This window comes from Pelophylax lessonae (assembly GCF_965119305.1).
Source record: "Pelophylax lessonae genome assembly, chromosome: 9".
NCBI classification, from domain to species: domain Eukaryota; kingdom Metazoa; phylum Chordata; class Amphibia; order Anura; family Ranidae; genus Pelophylax; species Pelophylax lessonae.
Genome location: NC_138776.1, coordinates 263936797 through 263956719, shown reverse-complemented (window position 1 = coordinate 263956719; position 19923 = coordinate 263936797). Strand labels below are relative to the sequence as shown.

The 19923-nt window shown below is 48.7% G+C and overlaps 2 protein-coding genes across 2 annotated transcripts in view; both read right to left on the bottom strand.

The window, feature by feature from the left end:
- The window catches only part of LOC309564432 (uncharacterized protein), a 70131-nt gene that overhangs the window by 34047 nt on the left and 16161 nt on the right, over positions 1–19923 (bottom strand). The window lies entirely within an intron of this gene.
- On the bottom strand, positions 3377–7832 carry LOC309564431 (uncharacterized protein; the record flags this gene model as incomplete). The annotated part of the gene is made up of 5 exons (XM_082269061.1): positions 3377–4958; positions 5686–5815; positions 5894–6140; positions 6350–6450; positions 7701–7832. 5 exons carry the CDS (start codon positions 7830–7832, stop codon positions 3685–3687), a joined length of 1884 nt encoding a protein of 627 aa, XP_082125187.1. The 3' UTR covers positions 3377–3684.

Genomic DNA, 19923 nt, shown 5'->3' with positions numbered 1-19923 from the left:
AGAAGGAGAGGCAGCCAGGAGAGGAGAGGTGGCTAGGATGAGACGAATCTAGGAGGAGAGACGGCCAGGAGGAGATGCGTCTAGGAGAAGAGGCAACCAGGTGGAGAGGTGGCTAGGAGGAGAGGCGGCTAGGAGGAGAGGAGAGGCAGCCAGGAGGAGACGCGTCAAGGAGGAGAGGTGTCCAGGAGGAAAGGAGAGGTGACCAGGAGAAGAGGAGAGGCAGCCAGGAAGAGACGCGTCAAGGAGGAGAGGTGGCCAGGAGGAAAGGAGAGGTGACCAGAAGAGGAGAGGCAGCCAGGAGGAGACGCGTCAAGGAGGAGAGGTGGCCAGGAGGAAAGGAGAGGTGACCAGGAGAAGAGGAGAGGCAGCCAGGAAGAGACGCGTCAAGGAGGAGAGGTGGCCAGGAGGAAAGGAGAGGTGAGCAGGAGAAGAGGAGAGGCAGCCAGGAGGAAACGCGTCAAGGAGGAGAGGTGGCCAGGAGGAAAGGAGAGGTGACCAGGAGAAGAGGAGAGGCAGCCAGGAGGAGACGCGTCAAGGAGGAGAGGTGGCCAGGAGGAAAGGAGAGGTGACCAGGAGAAGAGGAGAGGCAGCCAGGAAGAGACGCGTCAAGGAGGAGAGGTGGCCAGGAGGAAAGGAGAGGTGACCAGGAGAAGAAGAGAGGCAGCCAGGAGGAGACGCGTCAAGGAGGAGAGGTGGCCAGGAGGAAAGGAGAGGTGACCAGGAGAAGAGGAGAGGCAGCCAGGAGGAGACGCGTCAAGGAGGAGAGGTGGCCAGGAGGAAAGGAGAGGTGACCAGAAGAGGAGAGGCAGCCAGGAGGAGACGCGTCAAGGAGGAGAGGTGGCCAGGAGGAAAGGAGAGGTGACCAGGAGAAGAGGAGAGGCAGCCAGGAGGAGACGCGTCAAGGAGGAGAGGTGGCCAGGAGGAAAGGAGAGGTGACCAGGAGGAGAGGCGTCAAGGATGAGAGAAGGCTAGGAGGAGAGGTGTCCAGGAGAAGAGAAGACTAGGAGGAGAGGCGTCCAGGAAAGAGAAGACTAGGAGGAGAGGCGTCCAGGAAAGAGAAGACTAGGAGGAGAGGCGTCCAGGAAAGAGAAGACTAGGAGGAGAGGCGTCCTGGAAAGAGAAGACTAGGAGGAGAGGCGTCCAGGAAAGAGAAGACTAGGAGGAGAGGCGTCCAGGAAAGAGAAGACTAGGAGGAGAGGCGTCCAGGAAAGAGAAGACTAGGAGGAGAGGCGTCCAGGAAAGAGAAGACTAGGAGGAGAGGCGTCCAGGAAAGAGAAGACTAGGAGGAGAGGCGTCCTGGAAAGAGAAGACTAGGAGGAGAGGCGTCCTGGAAAGAGAAGACTAGGAGGAGAGGCGTCCAGGAAAGAGAAGACTAGGAGGAGAGGCGTCCAGGAAAGAGAAGACTAGGAGGAGAGGCGTCCAGGAAAGAGAAGACTAGGAGGAGAGGCGTCCAGGAAAGAGAAGACTAGGAGGAGAGGCGTCCAGGAAAGAGAAGACTAGGAGGAGAGGCGTCCAGTAGAAGACTAGAAGGAGAAGCGTCCAGTAGAAGACTAGGAGGAGAAGTGTCCACTAGAAGACTAGAAGGAGAAGCATCCAGTAGAAGGCTAGGAGGAGAAGCGTTCAGTAGAAGGCTAGAAGGAGAAGCGTCCAGTAGAAGACTAGAAGGAGAAGCGTCCAGTAGAAGACTAGGAGGAGAAGCGTCCAGAAGAAGACTAGGAGAAGCGTCCAGGAAAGAGAAGACTAGGAGGAGAGGCGTCCAGTAGAAGACTAGGAGGAGAGGCGTCCAGTAGAAGACTAGAAGGAGAAGAGTCCAGTAGAAGACTAGAAGGAGAAGCGTCCAGTAGAAGACTAGAAGGAGAAGCGTCCAGTAGAAGACTAGAAGGAAAAGCGTCCAGTAGAAGACTAGGAGGAGAGGCGTCCAGTAGAAGACTAGGAGGAGAAGCGTCCAGTAGAAGACTAGGAGGAGAGGCGTCCAGTAGAAGACTAGGAGGAGAAGCGTCCAGTAGAAGACTAGGAGGAGAAGTGTCCACTAGAAGACTAGAAGGAGAAGCGTCCAGTAGAAGACTAGGAGGAGAGAAGACTAGGAGGAGAGGCGTCCAGGAGGAGAGAATTCTAGGAGAGGCATCCAGGAGGAGAGAAGACTAGGAGGAGAGGCGTCCAGGAGGAGAGAAGACTAGGAGGAGAGGCGTCCAGGAGGAGAGAAGACTAGGAGGAGAGGCGTCCAGAAGGAGAGGAGAGGTGGCCATGCGTGTGAAATGCAGATGAAAGCTCCACTGTTGCTCTACGTAGGAATAAAATAGTAAATTCGGTGTAACAATCCACATCTCCATCGGTTTGCCCCGTTATTGGCCAGTATCACATTACATCGGTCTCGCTGCTTCGGCAGCCGCTCTAGCAGTGTAATATAAAGCAATTACCGGCTGATTTTTTGTATTCAGGAAGCTATGCACCGCCCCCTGCCAGCCCCTCCCACCAGCCATGATCTGCCTGCATTGCATAGAGAAGCGCAGAGACCCAGTGATGACATCACAAGGTCTAAAATAAACAATGTAAGGAAAAAGAGACAAACTTTATTTATATAAAACTTTTATTAACGTGCCGAACACACGACAAAATACAACCAGATTGACCTTTAAAAACTCAGAAAAATATAGTTATAGAAAAATACTGATCAGCGACAATCCCTGAAACATTTCCCGCACCCTGAACAGAAAAATGGCCTCTCACCAACATAGGCCTTCAAAATGTCTGAACGGGAAGCCTCTGCCGCACTCCAAACAGAAGAAGGGCTTGTCGCCGGTGTGAGCTCCCTGCTGTCTATAAAGTTTTGAACATTTCCCGCACTATGAGAACATAAAGACTTTATGTCTGTTGAGACGTTCCTGAGGTTAAACCACTTCTTCTGGATGCAGAAACAGACACCACTACTCTGGTGCAGTTTCTAAGTGTAACACTACCCGCACATTGAACATGGATAAGGGATCTTGAACTCTCATATAAACAAGAGGATCTCCATTTTGAATTAAACATTTCCCACACTCTGAACAGATGGCCTCTCAACAACGTACGCCTTAAACTTGGCTATGAAGCCTGAACACTCCAAAAAGAAATAGGGCCTCTCGCCGGGGCCAATGCTCTGGTGTCTATAACGTTTTGAACATTTCCCGCACTATGAGCATGTAAAGGCTTTTTGTCCGTTGGGACTTCCCTGAGTTACAACCACTTCTTGCATTTTGGCTGCAGAAAAGGACACTACTCTGGTGCGATTTCCATCTGTAACACTTCCCGCACATTGGACTTGTGTGACCTGTCCTATAAAGAAGAGGTTCTCCATTATGAATGAATCACCTCCCGCACATTACACATGGACTTTGGGTGACCTGCCCTATAAAGAAGAGGTTCTCCATTATGAATGAAACACCTCCCGCACATTAGACATGGACTTGTGTGAACTGTCCTATAAAGAAGAGGTTCTCCATTATGAATGAAACACCTCCCGCACATTAGACATGGATAAGAGCTGTAACTTGAGTGAACCGTCCTATAAAGAAGAGGTTCTCCTTTTTTAATGAAACATTTCCCGCACCCTGAACAGAAAAATGGCTTCTCGCGAACATAGGTCTTCAACATGAGCCTGAACTTTCACTAGAAGCCTCTGCCGCACTCCAAACAGAAAGTGGCTTCTCAACAGTGTACACCCTTTTGAACGTTTCCCGCACTATGAGCATGTAAAGACAATTTGACTGGCGTGACTCCCAAATTCAGGTTTTGGTTTGCAAGAAGTGCGGAACCGGAGAGCGAGCCCCTTTCCCTGTGGAGCTTCTGATGTCGAACAAGACAGAACTGCTGCTTGAAGAGTTTCCCGCACTCCGAGCAGGAAAACGGGCGCTCATTCACATGTCCCCGCTCATGCAGGGTGAGCATATCTTTACGCGTAAAACCTTTCCCGCACTGCTGGCAGGAGAAAGGGGTCTCGCCGGTGTGAACTCTGAGATGTCTCCTCAGATGAGCTTTCTGGACGAAGCGCTGACCGCACTCCGAGCAAGGGAAGGGCCTGTCGCCGCTGTGAATTCTTAGGTGCTGGACGAGGACCGATTTCTCCTTGAAGGATTTCCCGCACTCCAGACATGGATAGGGCCTCAGTTCACTGTGGTATCTCTGATGTCTAAGGAAATAAGACTTGGAGATAAAGCTTCTCCCGCACTCCAGACACGCAAATGGGCGTTGCCCGTCGTGTATTCGCTTATGGATGGCAAAATACGCTTTTGTCGTAAAAGATTTATCACATTCAGAACAGGAAAACATCTTCTTGTGTTTTTGACGTGTCGTCTTCTCCGGATTATCAAGGGAAGGTCCCTCAGGAACCGGGAGGTCTGGTGACCTCATATCAGGACGTACTGTGAGATTTCCAGTCTGAGGAACCACGGCCGTTCTCCGAGAGGGTTGGGTTCTCGGAGAGGGTTGGGTTCTCGGAGAGGGTTGGGTTCTCGGAGAGGGTTGGGTTCTCGGAGAGGGTTGGGTTCTCGGAGAGGGTTGGGTTCTCAGAGAGGGTTGGGTTCTCAGAGAGGGTTGGGTTCTCAGAGAGGGTTGGGTTCTCAGAGAGGGTTGGGTTCTCAGAGAGGGTTGGGTTCTCAGAGAGGGTTGGGTTCTCAGAGAGGGTTGGGTTCTCAGAGAGGGTTGGGTTCTCAGAGAGGGTTGGGTTATCAGAGAGGGTTGGGTTATCAGAGAGGGTTGGGTTATCAGAGAGGGTTGGGTTCTCCGAGAGGGTTGGATTCTCCGAGAGGGTTGGATTCTCCGAGAGGGTTGGGTTATCTGAGAGGGTTGGGTTCTCCGAGAGGGTTGGATTCTCCGAGAGGGTTGGGTTATCTGAGAGGGTTGGGTTCTGCCATCATCTTCTGTTTTATAGATTGGATGGGAGGAGAGAGGTCTCTTCGGGGTAAACTGAATGTCGTGACCATCTGAAAAGAAGTAATAAATAATGGTAGAGGTCATTTGTTATACCGTATCTCCACCTCATTGGTTAGGAACATGTCATTATATTGAGGAATGGAGATGGACCTTTCATATGGTGTATACAGGATCTCCTCCTCATTGGTTAGGAACATGTCATTATATTGAGGAATGGAGATGGACCTTTCATATGGTGTACAGTATCTCCTCCTCATTTGTTGGGAACATGACGTTATATTGAGGAATGGAGATGGACCTTTCATATGGTGTACAGTATCTCCTCCTCATTTGTTGGGAACATGACGTCGTATTGAGGAACTGAGATGGACCTTTCATATGGTGTACAGTATCTCCTCCTCATTTGTTGGGAACATTACGTTATATTGAGGAATGGAGATGGACCTTTCATATGCTGTATACAGGATCTCCTCCTCATTGGTTAGGAACATGTCATTATATTGAGGAATGGAGGTGGACCTTTCATATGCTGTATACAGGATCTCCTCCTCATTTGTTGGGAACATGACGTTATATTGAGGAATGGAGATGGACCTTTCATATGGTGTACAGTATCTCCTCCTCATTTGTTGGGAACATGATGTTATATTGAGGAATGGAGATGGAACTTTCATATGCTGTATACAGGATCTCCTCCTCATTTGTTGGGAATATGACGTTATATTGAGGAGAGTTATACAACTGATCACTAGACCTATTTCTGCATTTATTACTCACCTGAGCTTATATCTAGAGAAGATTTCTCCTCGTTCATTGGTACCAACATCCCAACCTTCTCTATAGATTTCTTATCATTCCACACAGGTTCCTCCTCTTCCTCAACTTTGATATCCAATTCGTCATCCCACTAAAGCAACACAAATGACTAGATGAAAATAGCGAGTACCAATAAATGAATAGAACATTTAATGGAACAAGGTCATACCTGGAGAATCGTGAGTCCTAGATCCTCATCTACCAGATGATGGTGAGGGATGGTGTGATCCTCCTGTGTGGAATCCCGGGAATACGGAGACCAGGGACATCTCTCTGGTGGGTTTCTGTAGCTGAAGGACTCCTCCATGGTGTCCTGGTACAGATCTTTGTGTCCTTTTGGAAGCTCTGACTCCTCCATCAACTCGTCCTTGTCATTCTCCTCTTTTATCTCTTCTTTAGGATCTCTCAGGTTTCCACTCTGAGTATATAATAGAAATGACATCAATGGTAACAATGCAGATAATGTACAGATCCTAATGATACTATCAGTGATTGTTCCTCGCCTACCTGATGATGGTGGGGGATGGTGTGGCCTTCCTGTGGGGAATCCAAGGAATACAGAGGACGGGGACATCTCTCTGGTGGGTTCCTGTAGCTGGATGACTCCTCCATGGTGTCCTGGTACAGATCTTTGTGTCCTTTTGGAAGCTCAGACTCCTCCATCAACCCATCCTCCTCTTTTATCTCTTCTTTACCCTCAACTTTAGTATCTCTCAGGTTTCCACCCTGAATATAGAATAAAAATGATATTAATTGTAACAATGCAGATAATATACAGATCCTAATGATACTATCAGTGATTGTTCCTTATCTACCCGATGATAGGGAGGGTTGCTGTGATCTTTCTGTGTGGAATCCCGGGAATACCGAGGACGGGGACATCTCTCTGGTGGGTTCCCATTACTGGATCCATCTGTAGGAAACACACACACTGACTGAATACATTGTTTCTATGTGTTTATCAGATGATGGGGGATCTAGGTGGAGCCTCCGTACTGCTCTCTCCTTTACAATAAAGTCTCCTCTTACCCAGTGATGTGAGGGGCGGCTGATTCTCCATCATGACGTCCTTGTAGAGATCCTTGTGTCCTTCAAAATACTCCCACTCCTCCATGGAGAAATAGACAGTGACATCCTGACACCTTATAGGAACCTGACACACACAATGATACAGTCACCATCCAGACACATCCCTTGTCTGTTACTGGATAATGTCCCAGAATTCCCAGCACCGCTCACCTCTCCTGTCAGCAACTCCATCATCTTCTTGGTGACTTCTAGAATCTTCTCCATGTTGTGTCTTTTAGGTTTTAGGGAGTTAAATGGAGGCACTGTGATGGTCATATATTCACCGGACTTCAGAAGAGGAAATTTCTGTATCGGAGAACCAATAGGAATATCATGTTAGAATCCCAGAATCCTACTCACTTCTCCGGTCAGGTCTGTAGATAAGAGTGATGTCATGTGACCTCCCAGAATCCTCCTCACCTGTCTGGTCAGGTCTGTTTTATTAATAGAGATAAGAGTGATGTCATGTGACCTCCCAGAGTCCTCCTCACCTCTCCGGTCAGGTCTGTGTTTTATTAATAGAGATAAGTGTGATGTCATGTGACCTCCCAGAATCCTCCTCACCTCTCCGGTCAACAGGTAGATGATCTCCAGGTTAAGATTGAGTATCTTCTCAGTCACATTACCCCAGCTGTCCTTGTTAGGACTACTTTCTTTGTCAGAAATGACCGTCATTCTCTCAGAGTATCTTCTCATTCATGTGACTCCGGTCCTCGTAAATCCTCACTGATGTGGTCATGTGACCTGTACATGTGAAGATGGAAAATAAACATAATATTCAGATCTGTAGAATTCTAAATGTGAATATTCAGTCTGCTGCCACGTTAGTCAACCATAGCAACAAGTAGCTAAGTGGTTAGAAATCTGCCTTGCAGCACTGGCGTTGTGGGTTCGAATCCCCTACCTACAACTTTCTCTGTGGTTCTACTTGCACAAAGACAGATATTGCTGTTGTCTGTTTTAAGGTATTCAGAACATTGGTGTAGTGGTCTATGCTCATGGACAAAGACTGCTAGGTCATGAGTTTGAGTCCCAACCATGCGAACACCCTGCGGTTCAGCCTCGTTAGCGCAGTAGGTAGCACGTCAGTCTCATAGTCTGAAGGTCGTGAGTTCGATCCTCACACAGGGAACTGATCTCAGTGAGTCATCCATAGTGGAGACAACCTCCTGGGGGACATGAACATGGCTATCTATTGTCTCAGTACTGCTACAAGTCCCATCACATCCAACTGACGTACAGTGCATTGCGAAAGTATGTGGCCCCCTTGAACTTTTCAACCTTTTGCCACATTTCAGGCTTTAAACAAAGATATAAAACTGTAATTTTTTGTGAAGAATCAACAAGTGGGACACAATCATGAAGAGGAACGAAATTTATTGGATATTTCAAACTTTGTTAACAAATACAAAACTGAAAAATAGGGCGTGCAAAATTATTCAGCCCCTTTACTTTCAGTGCAGCAAACTCTCTCCAGAAGTTCAGTGAGGATCTCTGAATGATCCAATGTTGACCTAAATGACTAATGATGATAAATAGAATCCACCTGTGTGTAATCAAGTCTCTGTATAAATGCACCTGCACTGTGATAGTCTCAGAGGTCCGTTTAAAGTGCAGAGAGCATCATGAAGAACAAGGAACACACCAGGCAGGTCCGACATACTGTTGTGGAGAAGTTTAAAGCCGGATTTGGATACAAAAAGATTTCCCAGGCTTTAAACATCCCAAGGAGCACTGTGCAAGCGATAATATTGAAATGGAAGGAGTATCAGATCACTGCAAATCTACGAAGACCTGGCCGTCCCTCTAAACTTTCAGCTCATACAAGGAGAAGACTGATCAGAGATGCAGCCAAGAGGCCCATGATCACTCTGGATGAACTGCAGAGATCTACAGCTGAGGTGGGAGACTCTGTCCATAGGACAACAATCAGTCGTATACTGCACAAATCTGGCCTTTATGGAAGAGTGGCAAGAAGAAAGCCATTTCCTAAAGATATCCATAAAAAGTGTCGTTTAAAGTTTGCCACAAGCCACCTGGGAGACACCAAACATGTGGAAGAAGGGGCTCTGGTCAGATGAAACCAAAATCAAACTTTTTGGCAACAATGCAAAACGTTATGTTTGGCGTAAAAGCAACACAGCTCATCACCCTGAACACACCATCCCCACTGTCATACATGGTGGTGGCAGCATCATGGTTTGGGCCTGCTTTTCTTCAGCAGGGACAGGGAAGATGGTTAAAATTGATGGGAAGATGGATGGAGCCAAATACAGGACCATTCTGGAAGAACATCTGAAGGAGTCTGCAAAAGACCTGAGACTAGGATGGAGATTTGTCTTCCAACAAGACAATGATCCAAAACATAAAGCAAAATCTACAATGGAATGGTTCACAAATAAACATATCCAGGTGTTAGAATGGCCAAGTCAAAGTCCAGACCTGAATCCAATCGAAAATCTGTGGAAAGAACTGAAAACTGCTGTTCACAAACGCTCTCCATCCAACCTCACTGAGCTCGAGCTGTTTTGCAAGGAGGAATGGGCAAAAATTTCAGTCTCTCGATGTGCAAAACTGATAGAGACATACCCCAAGAGACTTACAGCTGTAATCGCAGCAAAAGGTGGCGCTACAAAGTATTAACATAAGGGGGCTGAATAATTTTGCACGCCCAATTTTTGAGTTTTTTTATTTGTTAAAAAAGTTTGAAATATACAAAAAATTTCGTTCCACTTCATGATTGTGTCCCACTTGTTGATTCTTCACAAAAAAATTACAGTTTTATATCTTTACGTTTGAAGCCTGAAATGTGGCAAAAGGTCAAAAAGTTCAAGGCGGCCGAATACTTTCGCAATGCACTGTATATCTCCTACAGGACCCACCATGCCACACTGACATATTTCCTCCCTCTGTACTACTACAAATCCCAGCATGCCCCAATGATGCATGTTTTGTTTCTGGACTACTACATATCCCAAAATAAATATACTACACTATCATACAATTTTTTTATTAAAACCCCCCCCCCCCCCCCGCCCATCCTCACAAATCTTCAACTCAAGATGGCCTTCTGTATAGCAAGCTTCTGAGGCTCGTGAAGGAGCAAAATTAATCCCGTTAAAGAACAGGTCCACGTAGGGATAAAGTCCACTTATGCGGGATTTCCCCTCTAACAGCTGAAATGTAGAGAAAAAAATGCCGGCAATTATTGGTTGTTTAAGGAGCAACCTCCTAAACAACCAATGACCTGTCATCTGTCTGCGGGATTCCCCTCCCACCAACTGTCACCCTCCTGTCCTGAATGACAGAGAGAGCAGCGCCATCTAAGTGCAGTATGGCTGCAATTTAATGTATAGAAGGTAAGAAATGCACTCACAAGGTAAAAAAACAATTCCAGCATAAATGTTGAATGTGGTGTTCATCTGCTGGTGTGTTGGTGGCCAGAGGTCCGGGGGCGCTGGTGGCTCCCAGCACTTCCTGGTAAGCTCAGAAACACTCGGGTGCAATGATGACATCACTTCTGGGTACCAGGTCTTCGAGTTTACCAGGAAGTGCTGGGAGCCACCAGCGTCCCCGGACCTCTGGCCACCGATACACCAGCGGCTACCACCCCAGAGTAGAGCGGATAAACACCATATTCATTATTGATGCTGGAATTGTTTTTTTACCTTGTGAGTGCATTTCTTACCTTCTATACATTAAATTGCAGCCACACTGCACTTAGATGGCGCTGCTCTCTCTGTCCTTTGTGTTCCCAGAGTCCCTCCTAGCTTCCCCTCCACCCTGCCCATACCTATCCTCCTACTCCCCCATTCTCACCTACCATCTCCTACTCCCCCTCCTATTTCGCCCCCTTCCCTGCCCTCATTTACCCTCCTACTTCCCCCCACCCCCTGCCTTGACTTACCCCCCTACTCCCTCCCACCCTGCCCTCACTTACCCTCCTACTTCCCCTCCACACCCTATCCTCACTTACCCCCCCACCCACCCTCCTACCTACCCCCCCCACCCTATCCTCACTTACCCCCCCCCCACCCACCCTATGCTCACTTACCCTCCTACTCCCCCCCCCACCCTATCCTCGCTTACCCTCCTACTTCCCCCCCACCCTATCCTCACTTACCCTCCTACTTCCCCCCCCACCCTATCCTCACTTACCCTCCTACTCCCCCCCACCCTATCCTCACTTACCCTCCTACTTCCCCCCCCCCACCCTATCCTCACTTACCCTCCTACTTCCCCCCCCACCCTATCCTCACTTACCCTCCTACTCCCCCCCCCACCCTATCCTCACTTACCCTCCTACTTCCCCCCCCACCCTATCCTCACTTACCCTCCTACTTCCCCCACACTATCCTCACTTACCCTCCTACTTCCCCCCCCACACTATCCTCACTTACCCTCCTACTCCCCCCCCACCCTATCCTCACTTACCCTCCTACTTCCCCCCCCACCCTATCCTCACTTACCCTCCTACTTACCCCCCCACCCTATCCTCACTTACCCTCCTACTCCCCCCCCACCCTGCCATCACTTACCCTCCTACTCTTCCCCTCACATTCCCTCCTACTCCCCCCATTTACCCTCCCTTTTGCCCCCCAACGCTACTACCCTCACTTACACTCCTACTCCCCCCCCCCACTGTGCCCTTACTTACCCCCTCTCTACCTTGCCCTCACTTACCCTCTTGCCCCCCCCTCGCCTCCTACTTTTCTCTCACTCACCCCCACCTACCCTGCCTTCACTTACCCTCGTTAATTGGTATTGGCGAGTACTAATTATCAGTACTTGTACTCTGTGTTAAAGTGATTGTAAACGATCACCTTGTAAAACAACCCATTCAATTTAAAGCGGAGTTCCACCCTGGGAAAGTTTTTTTTTACAAGTTAAAATCAGTATTTTTAGCTAGAAAATTCTTACAACCCTCAAACATACACAGATACCCAACATGTCACTCTTCAAAATTGCAGCCGACTAATGGTGCGAAATTCAAACGAAAAATCTTAGATCAGGTTTTTCGAAAGAAAATTATTTTCGGAATCCGACCCAATGTACGGCCGAGCCTTAACCACTTTAGGACCGGAGGATTTTCCTGCTTTACGTCCAGGCCACTTGTTGCAACTTTGCACTGTGCGACTTTAACTGACAATTGCGCGGTCATGCAACGCCGTACCCAAACAAAATTTACGGTCCTTTTTTTCCCACAAACAGAGCTTCCTTTTGGTGATATTTGATCACCTCTGCGCTTTTCATTTTTTTGCGATATTAATAAAAAGAGAGCGAAAATTTTCTACTTTGACAGTTAAAAAATATCCAATATATTCAATTTTTGTCATATATTTAGGCCAAAATGTATTTAGCTACATGTCTTTGACAAAAAAATTCTCAATGAGCGTATTTTTAACCGCTTTAAGACCGGAAGATTTTACCCCATTTCTGACCAGGCCATATTTTGCGATTCGGCACTGCGCTACTTTAACGGACAATTGCGCGGTCGTGCGATGCTGTACCCAAATTAAATTTATGTCCTTTTTTTTCCCCACAAACAGAGCTTTCTTTTGGTGGTATTGTGTGATTTTTACTTTTTGCGCTATAAACAAAAAAAGAGCGACAATTTTGAAAAAATAACAATATTTTCAAAATTTTTTATATGAAATTCCCCCAAAAAAATGTAAAAAAAAGTCAAAATTTTTTAACATTTTAGGCCAATTTGTTTTCTGCTATATATTTTTGGTAAAAAAAAAAAAAAAGTCGCAATAAGCGTATTTTGATTATTAAAAAAGAATAGTGCACACATGCAAAAGAAATGACTATCAAATATGAAGACAATCCATAATTAAAAATGGGGATTTGGTCCCACCAAATGGCCATATCGTGCTCAAGCCCACCACTACGTCAAAGTACCCCATTATCAGTGGGTCCTATACTATCCATAAAAAAGGATGAATCCAGCCTCTCTAACCCTTGGAGACAACATGCGTATTTTAATTGGTTTGCGCAAAAGTTATTGCGTTTACTAACTACGGGAAAGATTTCTGTCATTTTTATTGTTTTTTTTTTTTTAACTAGTAATGGCGGCGATCTGCGATTTTTTTTGCGGGACTGCGACATTGCGGCAGGAAAGATCGGACCCCTAACTGACATTTTTGACACTTTTGGGGGTACCAGTGACATTACTACAGTAATCAGTGTTATAAATATGCACTGTTACTGTAATAATGACACTGGCAGGGAAGGGGTTAACTTTATTGGTGAGCAAGGGGTTAATGTATGCCTGGTGCTTACTGACCTGTGTGGGGGGAGGGGACTGTGTGACACAGGCACAGATCCCAGGTTGAGCTATGCTGAATCCTGTAATCTGTCCCTGCCCGTTTACACAAGCAAGCGGATCTCCACACTCGATCCCCCGACGATCGGGGAAGAGCGGCGGTGATCACCTTCTCTCCTCCCCTGGCCCGACTCCCGCTGTGACTGAATACAGCGGGAGCGAGCCTTCGGCGGCGCCCGCGCCGCCCACAACGAGAGGAGTCCAGAGACGTAGGTCTACGTCGCTGGACGATAACGAGCCACTTTGCCGCAGTACGCTAAATGTGAGCGGTCGGCAAGTGGTTAACCACAGCCCAAACGTCGATGTGATTTTTGCCACAACAAAAACGCATGGAAATAACAATGGCGGAACAACAAAGCGACGAAATAGCGAAAAATAACGAAAATAGCGTGGGAGCTTCTTTTGTATAACAAACGCACAAAGGGCAAGCCCATTCAAGCGAATAGTCTGCCTGACGCGTGTAAATCCCCCCCCCCCCAAAAAAAAACTTGCGAAGTGTGAATGAGGCCTAAAACTCCAGCTCCCCTGCGTACTGAGGAGGGCAGACAACGAGGGCGAGATCCCTAGAACAGCGACGTCTTTGGCTCTAGCCGTTGTTTGAGAAGAAGAAAGTTCCCTACTACGAGTCACGCCGGAGGGAGTGAAAGAGCGGGGTCTGCGGTCACGTGACCACATATAAAAACCCACTAAAAAAAAACTATATGTATATAAATATAAAATGTATGTGGCCGTGTGGAGGAAAAAGAATGTTTAGTTATTGGTTTATTACTTTGCTTCTACTTTAATATACGGTGTGTATCTGCTGGAGATAAAAGAGGTCACAGTGACTATGGAGGAAGAGGACGGAACATGATTGGGGGGGTACTAGGTGTAAATAGAAAATAATATCTTATTACCTCACCTTCTGCCAGTTCCAGCAATGTCTCCTCTCTACTTCCTCCCGACTCACCTCTGACCTGGAACTTTCTATTTATACCTGACATCACTTCCTGTCTGTACCGACATCACTTCCTGTTTGTACCTGACATCACTTCCTGTCTGTAGGCTCCCACCCCTTTCTTTGTTTGATTTCCATTCCTATTAGTGATGGGAAGTTCGATTCTTTTAAATGAATCGAATAATTTGGAATTACTCATTGAAATGATCCGATTCTTCGGTTCACTTGCTGAGTCTGCTGACAAGTAAGGGAACCGAAGCTCTGACTCACCCTTACTTTATACAGCAACCTCTGTATACCATATACAGAGAACTAACCCACAGAGCTGACACTCTAATATACAGCGAGAGGTGTGTCCTGCAGAGCGAACACTCTATATATATCTATATCCTCTCTGTATATTAGAGTGTCAGCTCTGTAGGACACACCTCTCTCTATATACTGTATCTGTATCCTCTCTCTGTATATTAGAGTGTCAGCTCTGCAGGACACACCTCTCTCTATATACTGTATCTGTATCCTCTCTCTGTATATTAGAGAGTCAGCTCTTCAGGACACACCTCTTTATATACTGTATCTGTATCCTCTCTGTATATTAGAGCGTCAGCTCTGCAGAACACACCTCTCTCTATATACTGTATCTGTATCCTCTCTGTATATTAGAGCGTCAGCTCTGCAGAACACACCTCTCTCTATATACTGTATCTATATCCTCTCTGTATATTAGAGCGTCAGCTCTGTAGGACACATCTCTCTCTATATACTGTATCTGTATCCTCTCTCTGTATATTAGAGAGTCAGCTCTGCAGAACACACCTCTCTCTATATACTGTATCTATATCCTCTCTGTATATTAGAGCGTCAGCTCTGTAGGACACATCTCTCTCTATATACTGTATCTGTATCCTCTCTGTATATTAGAGCGTCAGCTCTGCAGGACACCTCTCTCTATATACTGTATCTGTATCCTCTCTGTATATTAGAGCGTCAGCTCTGCAGGACACCTCTCTCTATATACTGTATCTGTATCCTCTCTGTATATTAGAGCGTCAGCTCTGTAGGACACACCTCTCTCTATATACTGTATCTGTATCCTCTCTGTATATTAGAGCGTCAGCTCTGCAGAACACACCTCTCTCTATATACTGTATCTATATCCTCTCTGTATATTAGAGCGTCAGCTCTGTAGGACACATCTCTCTCTATATACTGTATCTGTATCCTCTCTCTGTATATTAGAGAGTCAGCTCTGCAGAACACACCTCTCTCTATATACTGTATCTATATCCTCTCTGTATATTAGAGCGTCAGCTCTGTAGGACACATCTCTCTCTATATACTGTATCTGTATCCTCTCTCTGTATATTAGAGTGTCAGCTCTGCAGGACACACCTCTCTCTATATACTGTATCTATATCCTCTCTGTATATTAGAGCGTCAGCTCTGCAGGACACATCTCTCTCTATATACTGTATCTGTATCCTCTCTCTGTATATTAGAGAGTCAGCTCTGCAGAACACACCTCTCTCTATATACTGTATCTGTATCCTCTCTCTGTATATTAGAGAGTCAGCTCTTCAGGACACACCTCTTTATATACTGTATCTGTATCCTCTCTGTATATTAGAGTGTCAGCTCTGTAGGACACACCTCTCTCTATATACTGTATCTATATCCTCTCTGTATATTAGAGCGTCAGCTCTGTAGGACACATCTCTCTCTATATACTGTATCTGTATCCTCTCTGTATATTAAGAGTGTCAGCTCTGCAGGACACATCTCACTATATACAGTATCTGTATCCTCTCTCTGTATATTAGAGTGTCAGCTCTGCTGGACACACCTCTCTCTATATACTGTATCTGTATCCTCTCTGTATATTAGAGTGTCAGCTCTGCAGGACACATCTCTCTCTATATACTGTATCTGTATCCTCTCTGTATATTAGAGCGTCAGTTCTGCAGGACACACCTATCTCTATATACTGTATCTGTATCCTCTCTGTATATTAGAGTGTCAGCTCTGCAGGACACACCTCTCTCTATATACTGTATCTATATCCTCTCTGTATATTAGAGCGTCAGCTCTGTAGGACACACCTCTCTCTATATACTGTATCTGTATCCTCTCTGTATATTAGAGCGTCAGTTCTGCAGGACACACCTATCTCTATATACTGTATCTGTATCCTCTCTGTATATTAGAGCGTCAGCTCTGCAGGACACATCTCTCTATATACTGTATCTGTTTCCTCTCTCTGTATATTATAGCATCAGCTCTGCAGGACACACCTCTCTCTATATACTGTATCTGTTTCCTCTCTCTGTATATTAGAGCGTCAGCTCTGCAGGACACACCTCTCTCTATATACTGTATCTGTATCCTCTCTGTATATTAGAGTGTCAGCTCTGCAGGACACACCTCTCTCTATATACTGTCTCTGTAACCTCTCTGTATATTAGAGAGGTGTTTCCTGCAGAGCTGATGCTCTTACGTACAGAGATGATACAGAGACAGTATAAAGAGAGATGTGTGTCCTGCAGAGCTGACACTCTAACTAAAGGGTTAAATAATAAATCTGAATTTTGATCTATTTTTATCCAGACTGTGTCCTCGCTGTCTGTGTCCCCGCTGTCTGTGTCCCCGCTGTCTGTGTCCTTGCTGTCTGTGTCCTCGCTGTCTGTGTCCCCGCTGTCTGTGTCCTCGCTGTCTGTGTCCCCACTGTCTGTATCCCCGCTGTCTGTGTCCTCGCTGTCTGTGTCCCCGCTGTCTGTGTCCTCGCTGTCTGTGTCCCCGCTGTCTGTGTCCTCGCTGTCTGTGTCCCCGCTGTCTGTGTCCTCGCTGTCTGTGTCCCCGCTGTCTGTGTCCCCGCTGTCTGTGTGCCCACTGTCTGTGTCCTCGCTGTCTGTGTCCCCACTGTCTGTGTCCTCGCTGTCTGTGTCCCCGATGTCTGTGTCCTCGCTGTCTGTGTCCTCGCTGTCTGTGTCCCCGCTGTCTGTGTGCCCGCTGTCTGTGTCCTTACTGTCTGTGTCCCCACTGTCTGTGTCCCCGATGTCTGTGTCCTCGCTGTCTGTGTCCTCGCTGTCTGTGTCCTCGCTGTCTGTGTCCCCGATGTCTGTGTCCTCGCTGTCTGTGTCCTCGCTGTCTGTGTCCTCGCTATCTGTGTCCCCGCTGATTGTGTCCTCGCTGTCTGTGTCCCCGCTGTCTGTGTCCTCGCTGTCTGTGTCCCCGATGTCTGTGTCCTCGCTGTCTGTGTCCTCGCTGTCTGTGTCCCCGCTGTCTGTGTCCCCGCTGTCTGTGTCCTCGCTGTCTGTGTCCTCGCTGTCTGTGTCCCCGCTGTCTGTGTCCGTGCTGTCTGTGTCTTTGCTGTCTGTGTCCCCGCTGCCTGTGTCCCCGCTGCCTGTGTCCCCGCTGTCTGTGTCCGTGCTGTCTGTGCCCCCGCTGCCTGTGTCCCCGCTGCCTGTGTCCCCGCTGTCTGTGTCCTCGTTGTCTGTGTCCGTGCTGTCTGTGTCCCCGCAGTCTGTGTCCTCGCTGTCTGTGTCTTCTCTGTCTGTGTCCCTGCTGTCTGTGTCCTCACTGTCTGTGTCCCCGCTGTCTATGTCCCCGCTGTCTGTGTCCCCGATGTCTGTGTCCTCGCTGTCTGTGTCCTCGCTGTCTGTGTCCCCGCTGTCTGTGTCCCCGCTGTCTGTGTCCTCGCTGTCTGTGTCCTCGCTGTCTGTGTCCCCGCTGATTGTGTCCTCACTGTCTGTGTCCCCGCTGTCTGAGTCCTCGCTGTCTGTGTCCTCGCTAATTGTGTCCGCGCTGTCTGTGTCCCCGCTGTCTGTGTCCTCGCTGTCTGTGTCTTCGCTGTCTGTGTCCCTGCTGTCTGTGTCCCTGCTGTCTGTGTCTTCGCTGCTGTGTTCCTGCTGTCTGTGTCCCTGCTATCTGTGTCCCCGCTGATTGTGTCCTTGCTGTCTGTGTCCTCGCTGTCTGTGTCCTCGCTGTCTGTGTCCTCGCTGTCTGTGTCTTCGCTGTCTGTGTCCCCGCTGTCTGTGTCCTCGCTGTCTGTGCCCTCGCTGTCTGTGTCCCCGCTGTCTGTGTCCCCTCTGTCTGTGTCCTCGCTGTCTGTGTCCCCGCTGTCTCAGTCCCCGCTGTCTGTGTCCCCGCTGTCTGTGTCCCCGCTGTCTGTGTCCTCGCTGTCTGTGTCCCCGCTGTCTGTGCCCTCGCTGTCTGTGTCCCCGCTGCCTGTGTCCCCGCTGTCTGTGTCCTCGCTGTCTGTGTCTTCGCTGTCTGTGTCCTCGCTGTCTGTGTCTTCGCTGTCTGTGTCCCCGCTGTCTGTGCCCTCGCTGTCTGTGTCCTCGCTGTCTGTGTCCCCGCTGTCGGTGTCCTCGCTGTCTGTGTCCCCGCTGTCTGTGTCCCTGTTGTCTGTGTCCTCGCTGTCTGTGTCCTCGCTGTCTGTGTCCTCGCTGTCTGTGTCCTCGCTGTCTGTGTCTTCGCTGTCTGTGTCCTCGCTGTCTGTGTCTTCGCTGTCTGTGTCCTCACTGTCTGTGTCCCTGTTGTCTGTGTCCCCGCTGTCTGTGTCCTCGCTGTCTGTGTCCCCGCTGTCTGTGTCCCTGTTGTCTGTGTCCTCGCTGTCTGTGTCCATACTGTCTGTGTCCTCGCTGTCTGTGTCCCCGCTGTCTGTGTCCTCGCTGTCTGTGTCCCCACTGTCTGTGTCCTCGCTGTCTGTGTCCCCGATGTCTGTGTCCTCGCTGTCTGTGTCCTCGCTGTCTGTGTCCCCGCTGTCTGTGTCCTCGCTGTCTGTGTCCTCGATGTCTGTGTCCCCGCTGATTGTGTCCTCGCTGTCTGTGTCCCCGCTGTCTGTGTCCTCGCTGTCTGTGTCCTCGCTGTCTGTGTCCTCGCTGTCTGTGTCCTCGTTGTCTGTGTCCTCGCTGTCTGTGTCCCCGCTGTCTGTGTGCCCGCTGTCTGTGTCCTCGCTGTCTGTGTCCCCGCTGATTGTGTCCTCGCTGTCTGTGTCCCCACTGTCTGTGTCCTCGCTGTCTGTGTCCCCGCTGTCTGTGTCCTCGCTGTCTGTGTCCCTGCTGATTGTGTCCTCGCTGTCTGTGTCCCCGCTGTCTGTGTCCTCGCTGTCTGTGTCCTCGCTGTCTGTGTCCCCGCTGCCTGTGTCCCCGCTGCCTGTGTCCCCGCTGTCTGTGTCCTCGCTGTCTGTGTCTTCGCTGTCTGTGTCCCCGCTGTCTGTGTCCTCACTGTCTGTGTCCCTGTTGTCTGTGTCCCCGCTGTCTGTGTCCTCGCTGTCTGTGTCCTCGTTGTCTGTGTCCTCGCTGTCTGTGTCCTCGCTGTCTGTGTCCCCGCTGTCTGTGTGCCCGCTGTCTGTGTCCTCGCTGTCTGTGTCCCCGCTGATTGTGTCCTCGCTGTCTGTGTCCCCACTGTCTGTGTCCTCGCTGTCTGTGTCCCCGCTGTCTGTTTTCTCGCTGTCTGTGTCCCTGCTGATTGTGTCCTCGCTGTCTGTGTCCCCGCTGTCTGTGTCCTCGCTGTCTGTGTTCCCGCTGATTGTGTCCTTGCTGTCTGTGTCCTCGCTGTCTGTGTCTTCGATGTCTGTGTTCCCGCTGTCTGTGTCCCTGCTGTCTGTGCCCCCACTGTCTGTGTCCCTGCTGTCTGTGTCCTCGCTGTCTGTGTCCTTGATGTCTGTGTCCTCGCTCTCTGTGTCCTCGATGTCTGTGTCTTCGCTGTCTGTGTCCCCGCTGCCTGCGTCCCCGCTGCCTGCGTCCCCGCTGTCTGTGTCCTCGCTGTCTGTGTCTTCGCTGTCTGTGTCCCCGCTGCCTGCGTCCCCGCTGCCTGTGTCCCCGCTGTCTGTGTCCTTGCTGTCTGTGTCTTCGCTGTCTGTGTC